Source organism: Caretta caretta, chromosome 11, assembly GCF_965140235.1.
Source record: "Caretta caretta isolate rCarCar2 chromosome 11, rCarCar1.hap1, whole genome shotgun sequence".
Taxonomy (NCBI): domain Eukaryota; kingdom Metazoa; phylum Chordata; order Testudines; family Cheloniidae; genus Caretta; species Caretta caretta.
This window is the reverse complement of record NC_134216.1, coordinates 80233543-80255513: the sequence shown is the minus strand read 5'-3', so window position 1 is coordinate 80255513 and position 21971 is coordinate 80233543. Positions and strand designations below refer to the sequence as shown.

The following is a 21971-nucleotide window of genomic DNA, read 5'->3' as shown; positions in this document are numbered from 1 at the left end:
CTTGTGTTCTCCAAGTACATGGGACTGAGGGTATAAAACAGAACATGGGACTCCATGCTTGGCCTTTCTCCTGCCCCTGCATATGTTGCAAGCAACAAAGACACTCAGAAGAAGACTGAAGACTCCAACAGAGGAGACTGGCACAGGTTTAAGGGACAAACCTGTATATTAAGGACTGCAATATCTAGTGGGATGAGAAAAACTGCTTAATCTAGATGTTGCCCAGTCTAATAGGGTTGAGAGTTTAGCCTGTGTGTTTATATTTTATTTTGGTAAGTACTCTGACTTTTTGCCTATCACTTATAATCACTTAAAATCTATCTTTTGCAGTCAATACATTTGTTTAACTGGTTATCTTTACCAGTGAGTTACCCTGAAGTGTGTCTGCTCAGGTTTGCAAAGTCTGGTGTATATCCACTTTCCATTGATGAAATGGTGAACCAATTAATAAATTTGCACTGCTCGTCTTGAGCAGTGCAAGATAGTATATTCCTGAGGTATAGTGCTGGAAGTTGGGAGGATTCGGCTGGTGCTTTCTCTGTGTGATTCATGAGTGGCTCTGGGAGGATTCATGCAATCTAGCTGGGTGTGGGGCTCCACGTGTTGTTGTACTGAGTGATAACAGGGCCTGGAGGGGTTTGCTGCTTTATGAGGGTTAGTAAAGCATTGTGAGAGTCAGCCCTGGCTGAAGGGTTAAGGGGGCACAGAGGTCCCATCACATCCTCTCTCATCCCATGCTTTCGAAACTTTTAATTCCCAGTGTTGGCTATCTCTCCACACCTACTTAATTTTCTTGGTTTGTCTGCTGTCTCAGATATGGTTGATCACTTTCCCATTGCAACTTCTCTTCTGTTTCCACAGCTATATTCTTTTGATTCTTTATCTTCCGGATCATTCCTCCACCATCTCCTTTAACAGTTATTTATCTTCTCTTCATGTGTTATCCCCCAAGGTTTGGTTCTTAGTTCTTTCATTTTCTTTCTCTCCTCTCTCTATTGGTGTACACAGCCTCTTCCATTATTTCAACCACTAACTCTATGCTGATAGTTGTCAAATCTACCTCTCCATCTGACCTTTCTCCCTCTTGTTCAGTTTCACATTTCAAGCTGCTGCTCTGTCATCTCTACTTCGAACTCCAGACAATTTCAAACTGTATCTTTTCATATATGAACTGCTCCTCTTTTCCTCATAATATCTCTCCTCCCACTCTTTTCTCTATTTCCACTCTCAATTTTACTATACTTCCTATCCCAGGTTCAAAGTCTCAATCACTGTATCTTCTCTCTCCTGCTCCTTACTATATCCATTCCGGGGACAGACTTAAAGATAAGGAACCAATAAGCCAGTGAACCAGGGGGAACCAATGATGCAGCAGAGATGTGAGGTCTGGGGGGATGGATTGGCAGGCAGGAGCAGGGGATGGGTGTGTGGTGAATTGTGCTGCAGCAGAGTCATAGATTCCAAGGTCAGAAGGGACCAGTGTGATCCTCTAGAATGTTCTCCTGCCTAACACAGGCCATTGGACTCCCCTGAATTAATGCCTGTTTGAAGTAGCGCAGATTTTTTACAAAAATATCCACTCTTTATTTAAATATTGCCACTGATGGTGAATCCACCACAACTCTTGGTACGTTATTGCAATGATTAATTACTCTCATGTAAAAATTTGCAACTTCTTTAATTTTTTAATTTGTCTGGCTTCAACTTCCAGCCTTTGGATTATGTTATACCTTTCTCTGCTAGATTGAAGAGGCCATTATCAAATATTTTGTTCCCAGTGTAGGTACTTATAGTCTGATCAAGTCAGCCCTTAACTTTCTCTTTGTTAAACTCAATTGATTAAGCTCCTTGGGTCTAACACTATAAGGCATGTTTTCCAATCCTTTGATCATTCTCATAGTTCTTCTCTGAACCTTCACCAATCTATTAACATCAAATACCAATTTATCAACACAGTGATGCCTGTGCTTAATGTGGTCCGGCACTTCCTATTATAACACCCATTTTTGGTTGCTTGGAACTTCACCAAACTTTAACTGTTCAGGTTCTTTTCATACTGTGTATCTGCTTTCTTTTCTAAAGTTTCAGCTAAAACAGCTGAAGTACAGTTTCTGAGTAGAAGGTTAGAGAAAAATCTCAGTTCACACATGTTCAGTAGAGACTTGTTAGAGTATGGCAGCTAGATTAGCTGCAGATTCCAACTGCACTCAGCGTGCTGCATTCCCTCACAGCTCCTGTGTGGCAACTGGAAAGCATATGCACCATCCAAAGACTCAGCATGTTCTATCCCAGGGCTATAGAAACTAAGAAGGAGTTTCTGAGCAACTGCTCCTCCTGGCTGCTGGGGCTGCTTTGGTACCAGATACAGAAATACTAAAAGCACGCTCTCAATTACACCTTTCTGGAATACAGGGAGCAAGAAGGAAGCCGCTTAACTCAAATGCTGAAAGTTCAGGAATAGTAGGAAGCAGGGTCGTGTACAGAAATTTAACTTTGACCCCTTTTCAGGGGGGCACATTTTGTGTTCACCAGCTCTGGCAGGAGCTTGCTCTTCCTTTCCTCCATTCCCCCACCCTGGCAGGAGCTTGCTCTTCCTTTCCTCCCTCCCTCCCCCATCCTGGATCACTCTCCCTGCCATTGTCTCCACAGGGCTGGAAGAGTTCTGTGCTTTCCCCCCTTGTGATGCCCCTGGTAGGAAGGGAGTGAGAAGAGAAAAACGGACAGGAAAAGGAGGAAGGTGAGAGAGAGGCACTTGCCAGGCATTGGGAGTGGGAGGAACAACAGGGGGCAATAATCAGGTGGAACAGGAGGAGCAACAGCAGATGGGGAGTGAGGCGGTAGGAGTATAAAGGGACAGGGAGAGGCTGGGCAGGGACAGAAAACTTTATAACTACTAGACAATTCCTTACAGAGCCTGGAATTGACCCCAGGCATCTCAAATTCCAAAATTCATCTGGTGTCTAGGAAAAACTGTGATGAAACCCACTGGCAAAGTGCACATCTCCAACCCCTCTGGTAAGGTGCTTCACATAGAAGATAGTAGTAGAAGGCTGTGATCAGTTACTCCATTAGCTCAAGTGGCAGAGGACTGTTGTGAATCTAAAGCTTCCAGCACTGCTGTTGACCCATGTGGGGAGATCAATATGGAACCATATTTTGTTTTTTCCCTATTAAATTTTTTAAAAGCTTAGAAAATTACATTAAAATACACTAAAAGAAATAGAAAAATAATTGTGGAAAAATATGTAATGAAAGATTGTATCACAGTGCATATCTACGAGAGGGCTGAATCAGGTATGTACAGGAAACCTTAATTTTGGCATTGCCTGGGCTTTGCTTGCTTGATTTTGCAATCAATATTCTTTCACATAGTTTTTTTGGATGCAGTTTATATATATGATGATGAGTCATCAGCATAGGGAATACCACGCTTGTATTGTCTATATTACAATTACACACCTATTTGAGACCCCAGCCACAACACTGTTTCGTCCTAAACATGTCAGAACACATTTTTGTTGTATCTTCATGGACCAGAGCAAATCATGTTACAACCATGTTAAGGGAAATAAACCTTAACGATTCCATTAACATGGTAATAACATGATTTGATCTGATCTACATAGGCACAACCAAACTGTGTGGTAATAAGGTTATGACATAATCATGTAACAGTAGCATAGACCAGTGTTTCCCAACCAGTGTGCCATGAGGCCCGAACAGGTATTACTTGGAATTTTTTGAAAAGCTCCATGTGAAAATAAAAAATACTTTCCTTGTATTTTAATTAGTGTTAGAGCTGGATCACATTCTGTACTTTTGCTCTCCAGCATGAGGCCCAGTGATGAGCTGCCAAAACCTTAATAACTGGTTCCCTCCTCACCCCATGAGAGGATTGTTTCCCAACCCCGCCCCCCCGGGACTCCTGCCCCATCCACCCCCCCACGCTCCTTGATGCCCCCCCCCAGGACCCCTGCCCCATCCACCCCCGTCCCCTGTCTGCCCCCAGAACTGGGCAGGAGGGTCTCGTGGGCCACCGTAGTGGGTGCCCACCCCTCCCCTAAGAGCCAGAGGGACCTGCCGGGGGGCGAGGTGGGGAGTCCTGGAGGTGCTTACCTGGGGCAGCTCCCAGGAAGCATCCAGCAGGTCCCTCTGGCTCCTGTGGGGGGGGGAAGCAGGGGGAGTGGCTGCTCCCCCCACTGATCACATCAAAAGTGGCGCCTTAGGCGCTAACTCCATGGGTGCTCCAACCTTGGAGCACCCCACGGGGAAAATTTGGTGGGTGCAGAGAACCCACCGGCAGCTCCCCGCCCCGCACCGGCCCCAGCTCACCTCACCTCCGCTCCGCCTCCTCCCCTGAAGGCGCCGCCCCGCTCTGCTTCTCCGCCCCACCCCAGCTTCCCGCGAATCAGCTGTTCGGCGGGAAGCCTGGGAGGGTTGAGAAGCAGGCGGCGGCTTCGCACTCAGGCCCAGGGTGGTGGAGGTGAGCTGAGGTGGGGAGCGGTTCCCCTGCGCGCCCCCCAGGTTACCTGCTGCAGCATGGGCGGCCCTCCTCGCGCTCCCCCGCCCCAGCTCACCTCCGCCTCCCTGGGCCTGAGCGCGAAGCCGCCGCCTGCTTCTCAGCCCTCCCAGGCTTCCAGCGTGAACAGCTGATTCACGGGAAGCCTTGGGAGTGCGGAGAAGCAGAGCAGGGCGGCGCGTTCAGGGGAGGAGGTGGAGGCGGAGTGGAGGTGAGCTGGGACCAGGGGCGTGGGGTGGGGAGCTGCCGGTGGGTGCTCTGCACCCACCAAATTTTCCCCTTGGGTAAACCAGCCCGGGAGCACCCATGGAGTCGGCGCCTAAGGCGCCACTTTTGGCCGGTTATTAAATTTAGAAGCCCTTTTAGAGCCAGTTGTCCCTCGTGGAACAACCGGTTCTAAAAGGGCTTCTAAATTTAACAACCAGTTCCAGCGAACCGGTGCGAACCGGCTCCAGCTCACCACTGATGAGGCCCCTTTCAAATACTATGTATGTGTGTCACATTCCATTCCACAAAGCCAGGTTAAGAGCAAATCTGACTCCTGCGGGATTCAAGCAGGGGAGGGGAAAGCCATCTTCTATTGGCTGTCTGCCTCACTGCCCCACCTCCTCCAGGGACAGAGCAACCAATCAGAGCTCAATCTCGGTCTTCTCCCTCCTGTGAGCAACAGGTCAGCTCCTCTGCCTCTCCCCCTTGCAGCCACTGGCAGGGCACGGGGCAGAGCCCCTGGAGCTGCTCTTCTCAGCCTGGAAGGGAAGCAGGGACCCCACTGCAGCCCCCAGGGTTGGGAGGTGGAAAGAACCCCAGAAGAAGCGGAGGTGAGGTGAAAGGGGGTGGAGGCTGGGGGTGGGTTGGGGGAGCTAAGAGGAGCAGAACTGGGGGGCAAAACTGGGTGGGGCCTGGGCACTGAACTGGTGTGAGATTAGACTATAATACTGTTAACTGTATTGTACAGACTGTGAATGGCAAAAGTAGTAAGCAGCTTAAATTGAGGCAATAAGAGGACGAGTTCATTTGGAGACAATATGGTGGTATACCTCAACATAAACAAAGGTATCGAGGCGTCCCGTGGCAAAGAAAAGGTTGGGAACTACTGGCGTAGACAAGGGCTGCTCAGGGAGAGCATGAAACTATACGTGCACCTTATGAGGTCAGTAAATAATTGTTAATCAGGCCTATGTAGCTCTCAAGCAAAATACATTTGAGTTCTTAGAAAATTATGTATGTAGAGGAGTTTTGCTTTCATTCAGTATGGAATATAATAGTACGATGTGTTGAACGGGAAAGAGGGATAAACTCAAAGATATTGAAACTGAGGGTATTATGTGTTCTGGTTACTAATGCAGATAACTTCATGGCTAAAATGGTAATGGAGATGGTAACATAAGAACGGCCACACTGGGTCAGACCAAAGGTCCATCTAGCCCAGTATCCTGTCTTCCAACAGTGGCCAATGGCAGGCGTCCCACAGGGAATGAACAGAACAGGTAATCATCAAGTGATCCATTCCCTGTCGCTCATTCCCAGCTTTTGGCAAACAGAGGTTGGGGACACTGTCCCTGCCCATCCTGGCTAATAGCCATTGGGCGACCTATCCTCCATGAACTTATCTAGTTCTTTTTTGAACCCTGTTATAGACTTGGCCTTCACAACCTCCTCTGGCAAAGAGCTCCCCAGGTTGACTGTGCAGTGTGTGAAAAAATACTTCCTTTTGTTTGTTTTAAACCTGCTGCCTATTAATTTCATTTGGTGATCCCGAGCTCTTGTGTTATGAGGAGTAAATAACACTTCCTTATTTACTTTCTCCACACCAGTCATGATTTTATAGACCTCTATCATCTTCCCCCTTAGTCATCTCTTTTCCAAGCTGAAAAGTCCCAGTTTTATTAATCTCTCCTCATACAGAAGCAGTTCCATACCCCTAATCATTGTTGTTGCCCTTTTCTGAACCTTTTCCAATTCCAATATAACTTTTTTGAGATGGGGCGACCACATCTGCAGGCAGTATTCAAGATGTGGACATACCATGGACTTACATAGAGGCAATATGATATTTTCTGTCTTATTATCTATCCCTTTCTTAACGATGCCCAATATTCTCTTCACTTTCTTGACTGTCGCTGCACAGTGAATGGATGTTTTCAGAGAACTATCCAAAATGATTCCAAGATCTTTTTGTTGAGTGGTAACAGCTAATTTAGACCCCATCATTTTATATGTAGAGTTGGGATTATGTTTTCCAATGTGCATTACTTTCCATTTATCAACATTAAATTTCATCTGCCATTTTGTTGCCAAGTCACACAGTTTTCTGAGACCCTTTCATAGCTCTTTGCAGTCTGCCTGGGACTTAACTATCTTGAGTAGTTTTGTATCATCTGCGAATTTTGCCACCTCAACGTGCACCCCCCTTTTCCAGATCATTTATGAATATGTTGAATAGGACTGGGCTCAGTACAGACCCCTGGGGGACACCACGGTTTACCTCTCTCCATTCTGAAAACTGACCATTTATACCTACGCTTTGTTTCCTATCTTTTAAGCAGTTACCAATCCATGAGAGGACCTTCCCTCTCATCCCATGACAGCTTACTTTGCTTAAGAGCCTTTGGTGAGGGACCTTGTCAAAGGCTTTTTGAAAATCTAAGTATGCTATATCCACTGGATCCCCCTCAACGAATTCTAGCAGATTCGTCAGGCATGATTTCCCTTTACAAAATCCATATGGACTCTTCCCCAACAAATTATGTTTATCTACGTGTCTGACAATTTTGTTCTTTACTATAGTTTCAATCAGTTTGCCCAGTACTGAAGTTAGGCTTACCGGCCCGCAATAGCCGGGATCACTTCTGGAGCCCTTTTTAAAAATTGACATCACATTATCTATCCTCCAGTCATTTGGTACAGAAGCTGATTTAAATGATAGGTTACAGACTACGGTTAGTAGTTCTGCAATTTCACATTTGAGTTCCTTCAGAACTCTTGGGTGAATACCATCTGGTCCTGGTGACTTATTACTGTTTAGATTATCAATTTGGTCCAAAACCTCCTCTAATGACACCTCAATCTGGGACAGTTCCTCAGATCTGTCACCGAAAAAGAATGGCTAAGGTTTGGGAATCTCCCTCACATCCTCAGCAGTGAAGACCAATGCTAAGAAGTCATGTAGTTTCTCCACAGTGGCCTTATCCTTCTTGAGTGCTCCTTCAGCATCTCAATTGTCCAGTGGCCCCACTGGTTGTTTAGCAGGCTTCCTGCTTCTGATGTACTTAAAAAAAATTTCGCTATTACTTTTTGAGTCTCTGGCTAGCTGTTCCTCAATTTCTTTTTTGGCTTTCCTAATTATATTTTTTCCACTTCATTTGCCAGAGTTTATGCTCCTTTCTATTTTCCTCACTAGGATTTAATGGCCACTTTTTAAAGGATGCCTTTTTGCCTCTGATTGCTTCTTTTAGTTAGCTGTTTAGCCACGGTGGCACTTCTTTGGTTCTCCTGCTATGTTTTTTTAATTTGGGGTATACATTTAAGTTGAGCGTCGATTATGGTGTCTTTAAAAAGTTTGCATGCAGTTTACAGAGATTTCACTTTTGACACTGTACCTTTTAATTTCTGTTTCACTAACTCCCTCGTTTTTGTGTAGTCCCCCTTTCTGAAATTAAATGCTAAAGTGTTGGGTTCCTGTGGTGTTTTCCCCACCACAGGGAAAACATCCAATCTTCAAAGAGAAATGACAGCATATAGGAGGTAGGTACACCTTTGGTACCTGCTGCAGTTCAAGACATTGTTTCCTGGAACCTCAGTTTGGTGTTGGCTGCTCTGATGGAGCCTCCCTTTTTGGGTCATTAGCTACTTGTTCTCTTTACCAGCTATGGATGAAGACAGACTTTTTGGTGGTCATGCTATCAGTTAGGATAGGAGAGACTAATGGCAGGCCCCCCATGTAGGGTCTTACACCCAGTTGCTCTCAGGCCTCACCTGACATTTCCGGATGGTTAGGACTCCCACATCAGTCTATTCCCAATCCCCCACCACTTTTCTTCCCTAACCCATATTCCTTCCCACCCCTCAAGCAAAATGAGACTTCAAGCATTGGATGTTATGAGAGCTTCATTTGGACAGGACCAAGTTATCCATGTGTACACCTAGACTCTTCATGGCATTTGCTGAAAGGGTAAAGGGACAGCCAGAGTCATTGGGTCTCACACTCTGTCATAACTTTCCAGCTTTTGCTAAAATACCCATCTGGACAGGTTGAACTCATTCTACTAGGGCCCAGGTAGCCCCTGTGGCCTGCTTGGGTAACATTCTGTATCAGAAATATGTAAAGCAGCAGCAAGATGTTTGATCCACATTATTACCATGCCTTATTCCTTAATGCAAGCTGCCAGGTCAAATGTTTGTTTTCACAGGGTAGTCCTATGTTCATTCTACAAGAAGGCCTCTGCTCACTCACCTCCTGGCACTGGGGTAACTGCTTGTTACTCACCCAGAGTAGAATATATGTGAACACTCATTTGAAGAAAGAACAGTTATTTTAAGTTTTAAAGTAGCAGCCGTGTTAGTCTGTATTTGCAAAAAGAAAAGGAGTGCTTGTGGCACCTTAGAGACTAACCAATTTATTTGAGCATACGCTTTCATGAGCTACAGCTCACTTCATCGGATGCAGTTATTTTAAGTAACTGGTTCTTTGAGATGTGTTGTGTGCATGGACTCCAGAGCTTTCCCTCCATCCCTGCTGATCAGAGTCCTACCCCTGGGGGATTCTTAGTGAAGGAACTGACTGCAGGTTGTATCTGCCCTGCCTTTATGCCCTCAGCTGTCAGGACTGAGTGGGCACTTGGAGCACAGGTGCAGCCCCACACCTATTCAAAAAAATCTGATTTCATACACATAATGACTTCCAGTTATTAGGAAGAGACAGGTAATTGTTATAGGCAATTTGATCATTAGAAACATAGATAGCTGGGTTTGCGATGACTGGGAGAACCACATAGTGCCCTGCCTGCCTGGTGCAAATGTTGCAGATCTCTCGAGACATCTAAATAGACTTATGTGTAGTGCTGGGGAGGAGATGGTGGTCATGATACATATAGGTACCAATGATATAGGGAAGGATAGGAGAAAGGTCTTGGAGGCCAATTTTAAGTCCAGGACCTGCATGGCAGCATTCTCTGAAATGCTTCCAGTTCCATCCGCAGGGCCAGTTAAACAGGCAAAGCTGCAGGGTCTCAATGAGTGGATGAGGCAATGGTGTAGGGAGGAGGGGTTTAGATTTATTAGGAACTCGGGAAACTTTTGGGAGACGGGGAGCCTATACAGGAAAGATGGGCTCCACCTAAACCAAAATGGAACCAGATTGCTGGCGCTTAACATTAAAAAGGTCATAGAACAGTTTTTAAACTAAGGGCTGAGGGAAAGCCAACAGGTGTAGAGGAGCACGTGGTTCGGACAGAGACATCCCTTAGGGGAGGGTCTATTAAATGGAGATTCTCTATGTCCTAGTAAGGAGGAGAAGATAGAAGATGATAAAATACAAGTAGCATTTGATGAGAAACAGTCAAATGAAAGAGAGTCTCATTCAATTACATCATGTAAAGGCAGACGGCTAAAACGTGACAATTTTTTAAAGTGCTTATATACCAGTGCTAGAAGTCTAAAGAATAAGACGGGTGAACGAACTAGAGTGCCTTGTATTAAATGAGGATATTGATATAATAGGCATCACAGAAACTTGGTGGAATGGGGATAATCAACGGGACACAGTAATACCAGGGTACAAAATATATTGGAAGGATAGAACAGGTCGTGCTGGTGGGGGAGTGGCACTATATGTGAAAGAAAGCATAGAATAAAATGAAGTAAAAATCTTAAATGAACCAAAGTGTACTATAGAATCTCTATGGACAGTAATTCCATTCTCTAATAATAAGAGCATAGCAGTAGGTATATATACACATCAACAAAAGCTGTATTTTCCTCATCTTTTCGATCCCCTCTCCTCCACCATGTGTCTGTGTTTGTTAGAAACAGAAGCGAATGCACTTTACACATCAGGACTAAAAGTAGAATTAATCTTTTCCTTTTCATCAGAGACAGATTGTTCTGAAAATGACATGCTGATATTTTGCCTCCAAAAAAGGAGAGAGATTTTAAAGGTTATGATCATTTGTTTTCCATAATCACTCAATTTCCCCATTTCAATATACATGCTTGTTTTAATTGCTTATTCTTTCTTGTGTTTGATCAATAAAATTTCAACTTTAGAATTAATGCTTTTGGGTGTTTGCCAAGGAACCAAGTGAAACCAAGGCCTCTGTAGAAAAAAAAATTCTAAACCTTTGTTACGCTGTTTCATGTTGGACCATGACAGATTTTACAACACCATTTAATGCTTGATCTCTGAAATTAATACAATAGGACTGTAAAGATCATGGTTTAGGAAAGTATGTATAACAAAGGGTCTAATTTTGCTTTCTGCTTCCCAAAAAAGTCAATGGGAGTTTTTCTGCTGGCCTCAGTTGAAACAGGATTGGGCCATAAGGGATAGATTTTCATGACGGCTCAGTTCTCAACAAATCCATTGAAAACAGTAGCTAGTGGGTGCTACAGACATTGGAAAATCTGGATTACAGGTTTTAGAAACAGAATTAAAATTAAGCCATCCGCCATCCACCGTCCCAAATCAGCTCCCCTTTTGAACAAACCCAAACTTGATCAATTTTCAAACCACAAGCCGATCTGATTCAGATTACGTTCTGAAGAACAATGTTTTGATTATCATGTCTTCTAATCAGTCACATTACTTAAAATAATTTACTATTTTGTAACAATTTCCTAAAATATAAAAATGTTTTGGTAGATTAATTTGGCATTTAAAAGATGAGGAATCTAAAATTCTGTTTATTAATTATATAAGAACAAAAACCAGCCACCTTGTAAAACTCACATTTCCACTTCAGTGGTGTCAAAAGTAAACAAATGTTCAAGAACAGAATAAAAAAATACATACAGAACCAAAGAGCACGTTTAGACAAATCCGAGCCCCACTGAAGTTAATGACAAACATCCACTAAATTCACTGGGACCAAGATTTGGCTCTTTAGAAATCCCTAACATTATTTGAAAAAACACTGTACAATAAATCTAGTCTTGTTCGCAGGTCTCTAAAGGGATTTAGAAATCTCCAGCTTTGTTTGTTTGTTTGTTTTTTTTAAAGTGAAGTGTGTGTTGATTTGGTAAAAAGTTTTTGTTGAATCCTTAACTAGTCTATCTTCTATAGCACTTTATACACTGAAGCTTTATTCTTTTAACTGTTTTATTTCTTCATCCCTATACAGTTATTCACAGAGCTTAAATATTCCTTCCATACACTTCTAGTTTGACTCAAACAGATGTATTATTTTACAAGATTCGTGGATCATGTCACCAGTCTACTTTGACAAACATAATTTTTTTCTAAATTCATCTAAAAGATGGGACATAAGAGAGAAAGAACTAACATAGCTTGATTGGACTTTCCAATACAATGTTTACATTTTATTTTAAGGATCTTAATAAAAAAAACATTGCACGATCGATTTGAATGTATGTGCAATAGGGAATATGCACTTCATGCAATACTACTAATCCACTACTAACCCAGAGAGCTTTCAGAACCTGAAAAATGGGTAACGCTTGCATGCACTAGTATCAAAACTAAAAATGATCTATTTTATCCATCAGTGATTTTTAGTGAAATTTGCCCAGTGACAAAATGCATAGAGTTCTACACAGATTCAAGTTGTCTTGTCAGATAATCATTATCTTCTCACTATAGGCATGATCCAAAGTCCATTTAAGTTGTCTGGATGCAGCCCTTAGCCTTCCTCTTAATTTTTCCTCTCCTGCCTGTTCTAAAATATGATCCATAATATTTGAATACTAAACTTTGAAAGCACTGGGAAAAAATGTATTTTCAAACAAAAGACAAGAGTCAAGAAAAAATTTAAATATTTGCTTAGCAGGGATTTGCAGTAGGGTAAAGGTACTATAAGATATAGCCAACATGCCAGCTCAACTTTGTTAGTGATTTGGGTTGAGTTACTCAGTTTTTACATAAATTAATTACCACGTATGGAATCTAAATAATGAAAAACCAAATTCCAGTTTGCAAGCTATCATTTTTCCCTAGAGATATTGCTTCAGTTAGTACAGTCTTCTGCTGTATTTTCAGATATATGATCACTGTTTTAGAGTTATTTGATGTATTTAATCAAAAACACAAAATAGATTTGGTAACTAAATACAGTTACTGCAGTTAATGTCATCTGTATAGGGCTGTATCTACTGCCATATTCTAAAATACAAAGAGCAGCATTTGACAAGAATGCCTGTAATTCTAAATACATTACATGCCAGCCATACCAATCAACCAGATACAAAAATGACAGAAGAATTACAGATATGCACAGATACAAATGGAATCAGAAAAATAACATTTACAGCAGCAGAATTACACCTTTCTACAAGGTTTATGTATTTTTATGAAGTGTCATATATGAAATGTTCTGTTTTTCCAGATATCATATTATTCTCCAGAGACAATTCAGTATTTTCTAATTGTACAAAGATACAAATAGTACAAAATACTTCAAGAAATTATAACGAGCCTATACCAGGGTTCTCATTAATGCACTTTGTTTTCAAGAGATATGTAAGCTAGTTGACAGATTTTAAGGAATAAAATAATTCCTTCTTTACCTAATCTAAATGTGTTAAACAGCAAAGGTGTAGCTCGATGAATAGCAATGCAATCTAAATGAGATTTTAATAGTTTGGATACTTTACAGATTTCTTACAAATTTAGTTAAAAGATAAAGGAGACTTTTAGTAGCTCTCAATTTATACTTGCTGTTCAAGACAGGCTAATTTTAAAGACAGAAAAAGCACATTTTATGAGCTGATTAATGAATATCCAGTGACAAGACAGACAGCTTACAGTCTGACACATGAAACAATTCATTAGGGATAAAATAAGCAGTAAAATACAAAAAGCTGTGCAACTTTAAGGCTTCCACATGTTTGTCTAAAAATAAATATTTTTAATTTTGAAAGCCTGGAAGGAAAGTGAAATATATTGGAAAATTGATTTCCATTTGAAGCTTATTGCTTTTGGTGTTCAATACTCAAACATAATAAAAAAAGTGTTACAGAATTTATTTTTTTAAAGATATGTATGAAAAAAATTATATTTAGTATTTACATTTCAGTATAATCTGAAAACATTTCTACAATGCATTTTTCTATTTGTAAAAGCTCACCAATATTCTGTTTTGACAGTACAAAAATTAATATACTACCTTTCCTCTCAGAACGTTTCTTACGCCTCCTTTTATAGCGACGCCTCACAATGCTGAAGAAGGTCCCCATGTTCAAAGTCCCAGTTAGCAGAGATGCCATGCAGGCTAAGTGCTACAATCCAGTCAGCTCAGGTTGCCAGAGTGCTAAATCTCACTCTGTCTCAAAAACTCACTGTGTTACTACAGTGATTTATTTCAGCAAGCCATAGAAGCCATGAGAACAGTTAACTCTTGTGTTAACATGTCAGCACTACAAACTCTCCTTGTCTATTCAAGGTTCATTCATCAAACTGCAGGATTAACTGCACAGTACACTAAACACTGCAGTTCATTCCTACTATCCGCAAGAGGCACATGTGACAATTAACCCTTACAGATTGTTTTGAAAATGAGAGAGCAAGGAGGGACAGGTTTATGAAACTGAACATATATTTCCAGAGATGAGGACACCAACACCACACCAACTAGTTACAGTCTGTCTTTTCCTTTCACCTTTATAAAATGGAAATAACCTGTATCACTGTTACAGTAAAATTAAGCAAGAAAACACAAAACATAAGGTTCCAACAGCAAGGTTAACTCAGACTGTACCTCTTCCTTTATATTTTTTAGCAATTATCTGAACAATATATTAAAGGTATAATGTGGCAAGAAAAACAAAAATACTACATGATAGGTACAAGCAACATATTAAGGTTCCTGCATGAATCTTCATTTTGACTCTTGTTGACTCATTTTAACTGTTCCGACTTAATGTAGCACTAGTGTAGTTTTAGCTTTCCACTTTATATACCACACACAGATATTTATATATATATGCTTCTATTTTACACAGGTAAATATGCATATATTATATGTATACATGGATAGCTGTAAAAAAACTGGTTACCTACCTTTAGTAACTGTTGTTCTTCAAGATATGTTGCTCGTGTCCATTCCAAGTAGGTGTCTGTCCGCCGTGTGCACAGTCACCAGAAGGTTTTTCCATAGCGGTACCCATTGGGTCAGCTGTGGAGCCCCCTGGAGTTGAGCCTTCATGGAGGTGTGTATAGGACTCTTTGCTTAGGGGTCGGCCCCAGCTGTCCGTCTTTCTTTCTGGTTGGCCACCTCCACCACCAGAGTACCTGGTTGAGGATGGGTAAACAAGTACTCGTACTCCTTGGAGGGCACAAAATATATCCTCTCTACCCTTTCGCCATGGAGGGAATTGAGACGGATGTTTGCCGCAACACCTTAGTGGTTATGGATAGTCTAAATGAGGGGCAAAGCCACCCTTGAAGGACCTCCAGGGACAGAATATCCACCTTAGGGTCAGTCTCCTGAGACCTTCTCCACGTGCATGCTCAAGTTTTGAGCTATCCTCCTGAGCAACTCTTGGTGTGCCCTGGTGTCCATGGCAGGCAGCGTGGTGGTACCCACCACCGCTTCATCTGGGGAGGATGAGGAGGATGCCTGCGGGGGCACCGAGTCTTCCTGTCCCTCTGGTTCGTGGGGATCCCCTTGTGTTGCAACGCCCTGTGTGGTGCAGGGGGTGGTGCTGTTTCCCGGGCCTGAACCCGTCTAGGTACTGACCCCAGTGCCAGGTCCCACAGTGGTCTCAGTGCCAACCTGCGTGTCCATCTCCTGCCCTTGCAGAGGTTCCCAGGCTACTGAAGTCGATGATGGAGGGACCCATGCCTCCGAAGGCACTGACAAGGATCTGGACCCTGGCCCTTGGACTTGGTGGTAGGCCCAAGGGGCCCACTAGGGCCATTGAGCCAGCGCCTGCCACTGTGGAAGCCAGGACATCATGGGTAGCAGCTGCCCTTCCTGTTGCCTCGAGTGGTACCAGGAACAGTGCCGGCTTCCCCTACAGGCGACTACACCTCCAAGTCCGATGAGGACTCCGACCTTGGCGACCTTGCAGAGCGAGACAGTGCCAGGGAGCAGTGCTGAGGTGAGGATGAGCAGTGCCTCAGCAGCAGCAGCTTGCCCCAAAGTAGCACGGTGCCTCTTTGTGGCACCAGTGCCGGTGACTCACCGTCACCAGAATAAGCTCCCTAGCTGCCCCAAAAGTGTCTGGTATAGAAGGAAGGTCTATGTCCTCCTTCTGACTCTCCTGCACCAGGGAGTCCACTAAAACCAGATGCAACAGACCTTCCTGTGAGGCTGGAGTCAACATGCTGGCTGAGTTGGAGCTGGGGCAGGGTGTCCCAGCACGGGACACTCCCCACTGGTGCCTCCTCTCTCCACTACTTTAATGGAAGAGCGACCGCTCTCTATTTTCTTCTTCTTGTGCAGCACCGGTGAATGGGAGTGGTGCCAGGCACTCGCACTGGAAGAGGTCTTTGGCGCTGGGGAATGGCGGTGCCGAGGGTCCCTGCAGCCAGAGTCCTTTCTCGGCACCATGGTTTCTCTTACCAAGGCTGGCGTGCTCCACACCAAAGTACTGGACTTCGGGTCAGATACCGCCTGGGGACGAAACTAACTAGACTATTTGAACTAACTCTAAGATTTTAACTATTTACAGATAACAATGAGAAAAAAGTCCACTAGGGGATCACTTGCTGTTAGCAAGAGAGGAGCTGCTCCAAGGACCATCACTGGCAGTAAGAAAGAACTGAAGAGGCGGTGGGTCGGCAGAGACGTATATACACCTCCATGAAGACGCGACTCCAGGGGGCTTCACAGCTGACCCGCTGGGTAACACTAGGGGAAAAACCTTCCGGCGACCGTGCACATGGCGTGCACACACCTACTTGGAATTGACATGAGCAATCACTCGAAGAACATAATATAAACATGACTATGTATACAGACACTTTGTTTTACATAGATGGATTAACACACAGATTCTAACTTTTGAGTGTTGGACATTGCAACATTAACATTGTTTATAAAAAGGCTAGAAAATTACATACACTGAAGAATACAGGGTTTATAGCATATGAAACTATACTGAACCCCCACGCCTGGTAATTCAACAAGGTTGACAACAGGCCCTATATCCACATTAGACTAAAGGAATAACTAGTAGCAACAGTAAACTGTTATCCTCTACATAGACCAAACACAACAGGGGCAGATAACATATGCTATCAGAGGGATTATGTAAGACCCCTTGTATTCTACCACACAGTGAGACTAAATTCTGCTGTGGCTGCCCAACATTTTCCTGTCACATTATTCTGTCACTATGAAATACGTGTCATTCCCATCCTTCTCCCCGACACACACACACAACTACGGATCATAGTTTTCTGATAAGGTAAGCTTTGGCCAACTGGTAGCCAACATGTTACCAAAAATGAGCACAAAAATGAATTCATGACTTAAGGAATTGAAAAAGTGTATTTTGATAGCTAGTCGGGCATGCACTTTCAAATGAAGTTTTCTTTTACGGTGCATTCTCTCACTGGCATCTTCAAATTTTCCTAAAACTTTGATAAAAATTATTCGGGCTCAAGTTGAGTGGGTAAACAATCATGCAATTCCCCCCCCAAGGCTGCAGTCTTGTTCTCCAGAATCTCAGATTTTTTATTATTAATCATGAAGTCTCTAACCCTTATGGTTGAGAAGGAAACTTTCAAACTACGTGAATGTAACTAACATAGTGATGTCTGCCTGGGTCTGCAGAAAGCCAAAAACCAGTACTAAGAGAAGTGTGAACTTTCCCATTTCTCTCAATGGAGCATTAACTTGTATGCCCAGTGATGACTATTTAAATATGAGCACTTCATTATTTCACTGCTGATCAAAGACTGTAAGAAATGACAGGTTTCAGAGTAGCAGCCGTGTTAGTCTGTATCCGCAAAAAGAAAAGGAGTACTTGTGGCACCTTAGAGACTAACAAATTTATTTGAGCATAAGCTTTCGTGAACTACAGCTCACTTCATCGGATGTATTCAGTGGAAAATACAGTGGGGAGATTTTATATACACAGAGAACATGAAACAATGGGTGTTATCATACAGACTGTAACAAGAGTGATCAGGTAAGGTGAGCTATTACCAGCAGGAGAAGGGGGGAAAAAACCTTTTGTAGTGATTATCAAGCTGGGCCATTTCCAGCAGTTGACAAGAACGTCTGAGGAACAGTGACGGGGGGAGGAGGGGAATAAGCATGGAGAAATACTTTTACTTTGTGTAATGACCCATCCACTCCCAGTCTTTATTCAAGCCTAAGTTAATTGTATCCAGTTTGCAAATTAATTCCAAGTCAGCAGTCTCTCGTTGGAGTCTGTTTTTGAAGTCTTTTTGTTGAAGAATTGCCACTTTTAGGTCTGTTATCGAGTGACCAAAGAGACTGAAGTGTTCTCCAACTGGTTTTTGAATGTTATAATTCTTGATGTCTGATTTGTGTCTATTTATTCTTTTATGTAGAGACTATCCGGTTTGGCCAATGTACATGGCAGAGGGGCATTGCTGGTACATGATGGCATATATCACATTGGTAGATGTGCAGGTGAAGGAGCCTCTGATAGTGTGGCTGCTGTGATTAGGCCCTATGATGGTGTCCCCTGAATAGATATGTGAACACAGTTGGCAATGGGCTTTGTTGCAAGGATAGGTTCCTGGGTTAGTGGTTCTGTTGTGTGGTTGCTGGTGAGTATTTGCTTCAGGTTGGGGGGCTGTCTGTAATCAAGGACTGGCCTGTCTCCCAAGATCTGTGAGAGTGATGGGTCGTTCTTCAGGATAGGTTGTAGATCCTTGATGATGCGTTGGAGAGGTTTTAGTTGGGGGCTGAAGGGGACGGCTAGTGGCGTTCTGTTTTCTTTGTTGGGCCTGTCCTGTAGAAGGTGACTTCTGGGTACTCTCCTGGCTCTGTCAATTTGTTTCTTCACTTCAGCAGGTGAGTATTGTAGTTGTAAGAATGCTTGATAGAGATCTTGTAGGTGTTTGTCTCTGTCTGAGGGGTTGGAGCAAATGTGGTTGTATCATAGAGCTTGGCTGTAGACAATGGACAATACGACCCCCCTCCCCCCGCCCCGTTCCTCAGACATTCTTGTCAACTGCTGGAAATGGCCCACCTTGATTATCACTACAAAAGGTTTTTTCCTCCCCGCTCTCCTGCTCGTAATACCTCACCTTACCTGATCACTCTCATTACAGTGTAACAGCCATTGTTTCATGTTCTCTCTGTATATAAAATCTCCCCACTGTATTTTCCACTGAATGCATCCAATGAAGTGAGTTGTAGCTCACGAAAGCTTATGCTCAAATAAAGGTGTTAGTCTCTAAGCCACAAGTACTCCTTTTCTTTTTGTAAGAAATGAGAGGAACAATCTACTCTAAGAGTTCTCATTTTGGTACAACACACGGATGATGCATGGGAAGCAACCACCACACTTCCCCACCACACTCCCAACTAAATCCTACAGCCAAAACGCTAGAGGAGCCCAGAAGGACATCTGAGTCCCCATCAAGGAGAAGTCAAGTCACAGAACACAGAAAGACATCCAAGACACCCTCTAAAATGACCAGGTCCATTCCAGTACAAAGTGAGTAGTCGGAGTAGTTATCAATGGTTTGCTGTCAAACTGCAAGAGCGCAGCTACTGTCGTCCTGCAGAGGTCAGTCCTGGGTCCAGTACTAGTCAATAATTTCATTAATTACTTGGATAATGGAGCAGAGAGTATGCTTATAAAATGTGCAGAGGACACCAAGCTGAGAGGGGATGCAAGCATTTTGGAGAATAGGATTAGAATTCAAAATGACCTTGACAAATAAGAGAATTAGTCTCAAATCAACATGATGAAATTCAATAGCAATAAGTGCAAAGTACTACACTTAGAAAGGAAAAAATCAAATGCACAACTACAAAATGGGGACTAACTGCTAGGTGCTGCTGAAAGGGATCTGAGCATTATGGTGCACCACAAATTGAATATGAGCCAACAATATACTGCAGTTGTGAAAAGGCTAATATTCTGAGGTGCATTAACGGAATTGTTGTATGTAAGATATGGGGGGTCCTGCGCTACTTGGCAATGGTGAGGCCTCAGCTGGAGTACTGTGTCCAATTCTGGATGCCACACTTTAGCAAACATGAGGACAAGCTGAAGAGAGTCCAGAGGAGAGCAACAAAATGGTAAGAGATTTAGAAAACCTGACTTATGAGCAAAGGTGAAAAAAAAAACTAAGCATGTTAAGTCCTGAGAAAAGAAGACAGAAGAGGGACTTGGTAAGTCTTCAGCTACGTTGACAGCCATTATAAAAAGGATGGTGATCAATCGTTCTTGTCTATCTTTAATGGACATGGAGAAGGAATAGGCTTAATCTGCAGCAAGATTTAGGTTAGATATTAGGCAAAAGCTTCCCAACTATAAGGGCAGTTAAGCACAGGAATAGGTTTCCAAGGGAGGTTGTAGAATTCCCATCATTGGAGGCTTTTAAGGACAGGTTGGACAAACAACTGTCAGGGATGGTCTAGGTTTACTAGGTCCTGACTCAGTGCAGGGGGCTGGACTTGATGACTTCTCAAGGTCCCTCCCAGCCCTACATTTCTATGATTGTAGGGCAGCAGAGGCCTGGTCTTCTCTGGTGGTAAGATAGGGACGGGTAGTTTTCTTTCTGACTGCAGGGGCTGCTGCTTCCCCCTCTGCTAAATGCAGCCTGCAGGCTCAGGCAGACATCATGCATTGGTTACATTCCATTTACATTCTCAAGTTTTTTCCTGCACAGTCTTGAGGACTAGAAACACTCCCATGTCCCTTATTTAAAAAAGTAGGGGGATGTGTTACTCAGAATAGGAAAAATATATTTACCTTCTTATAACTCAAAAGGGTTAACTTAATTTTCTCATACACTGAACAACAACAATCAATTTAAAAGTATGTCAGTAGTCGCTTACCTGGAGAGCAAGGAAGATAGCTAAAGTCTGTATGGACCTGAGGAGGATTAAACCATTCAGAAATGCGGAAGAGGAAAAACTATTTAGGAGAATGGGAATTCCTGCTTCAATTCACAGAAGATGGATACTATAACAGTGTTTGGGAGACCCTCTTCTCCTAAAATGATCACAGCAATGGGAATCTGGAAAAGAAAAGAAGTTACTCACCTTGTGCAGTAACAATGGTTCTTTGAGATGTGCGTCTACTGTTGGTGTTTCTGCACCCCTGCTCCTCTAATTGGAGATTTTAGGTTGCAGTGTCCGTTTGGCCCGCGCATGTGCCCTCATGGTTTCCCTCGAGGCGATCTAGCGCTGCATGGGTGAACCTCAGTTCCTTCTCTACCACAGAGACCCTTATCGGGAACTCCGAAGTAGAGGGGAGGAGGGAGGGCTATGGAGCACCCATAGGGACACATCTCGTAGAACAATCGTTACTGCATAAGTGAGTAACTTCTTCAAGTAGTGTTCCTATGGTTGCTTCACTGTAGGTGACTTCACAGCAGCATCTTTTATGGAGGACTGCGGCTTCGGAGTGGGGTCTATTATTGAAGACAGTACTATGGAGCCGAAGATGGCATTAGAGGCTGAGTCTCCAGTGATCTCATGGGCAGAGGCCCAGGTCGCTGCTCTGCAAATTTCCCAGATGGGAACATTTTTAAGAAACACCACTAAGCTAGAAACTGATCTTGTGGAGTGCGTGCAGGTTCCCAACAGGAGCAGCAGATTGCGCACCTGGTAACAGTGATTAATACTACCAGAGACCCATTTGGAGAGTTTTTGAGCCAACATTGCAGAATCTTTGGATCTTTCTGCGAATGAAAGGAAGAGTTTAGGAGACTTCCGAAGTCCTTAGTCTTGTCCAAATAAAATGCTAGGGTTCTTCTTACATCTAGCGTATATAGAATTGCCTCCCTGTTGTTATGATGAGGTTTTTGGAAAAAATGGGAAGATGGATTAGTTGATTCATATGAAAGGTGGGGAGCCTACTTTATGGAGAAACTTGGGATTTGGCCTCAATGTGACTTTGTCTTTAAAAAAGACCATGAAGGGCAGGTATGCCATCAGGGACACTATTTCTCCTATCAACCTGAGGTAATGGCAACTAGAAATGCTTTCCTGGGCTCTGAGCTTGCAAGCTTGTCCCCCTCCCAGCCACGGGGGGAGGGAAAGGGGAAAATAGTGTTCACCACCTCCTTCCTGTAAGTGGCTGCCCCACACCATGGGGAGTAGAGAGTGAGGGTGGG

The 21971-nt window shown here is 43.3% G+C and overlaps 1 protein-coding gene across 6 annotated transcripts in view; it reads right to left on the bottom strand.

Annotated features, from left to right (window-relative positions):
* Positions 1 to 21971, bottom strand: part of ADARB1 (adenosine deaminase RNA specific B1) — a 244668-nt gene that overhangs the window by 110550 nt on the left and 112147 nt on the right. For 2 of the 6 annotated variants that reach the window (XM_048868928.2, XM_048868932.2), the window contains exon 4: positions 20689 to 20870. The exons of 3 other annotated variants lie outside the window; for them this stretch is intronic. Coding sequence is in view for 1 of the 3 variants with exons in the window: in XM_048868927.2 (XP_048724884.1) it covers positions 13858 to 13957 (100 nt within the window). In the remaining 2 variants the exon portion in view is untranslated. Of the gene's footprint in view, positions 1 to 13857; positions 14215 to 20688; positions 20871 to 21971 lie in introns of those variants that run through there. One more of the 6 variants, XM_048868927.2, reaches the window with a different exon arrangement.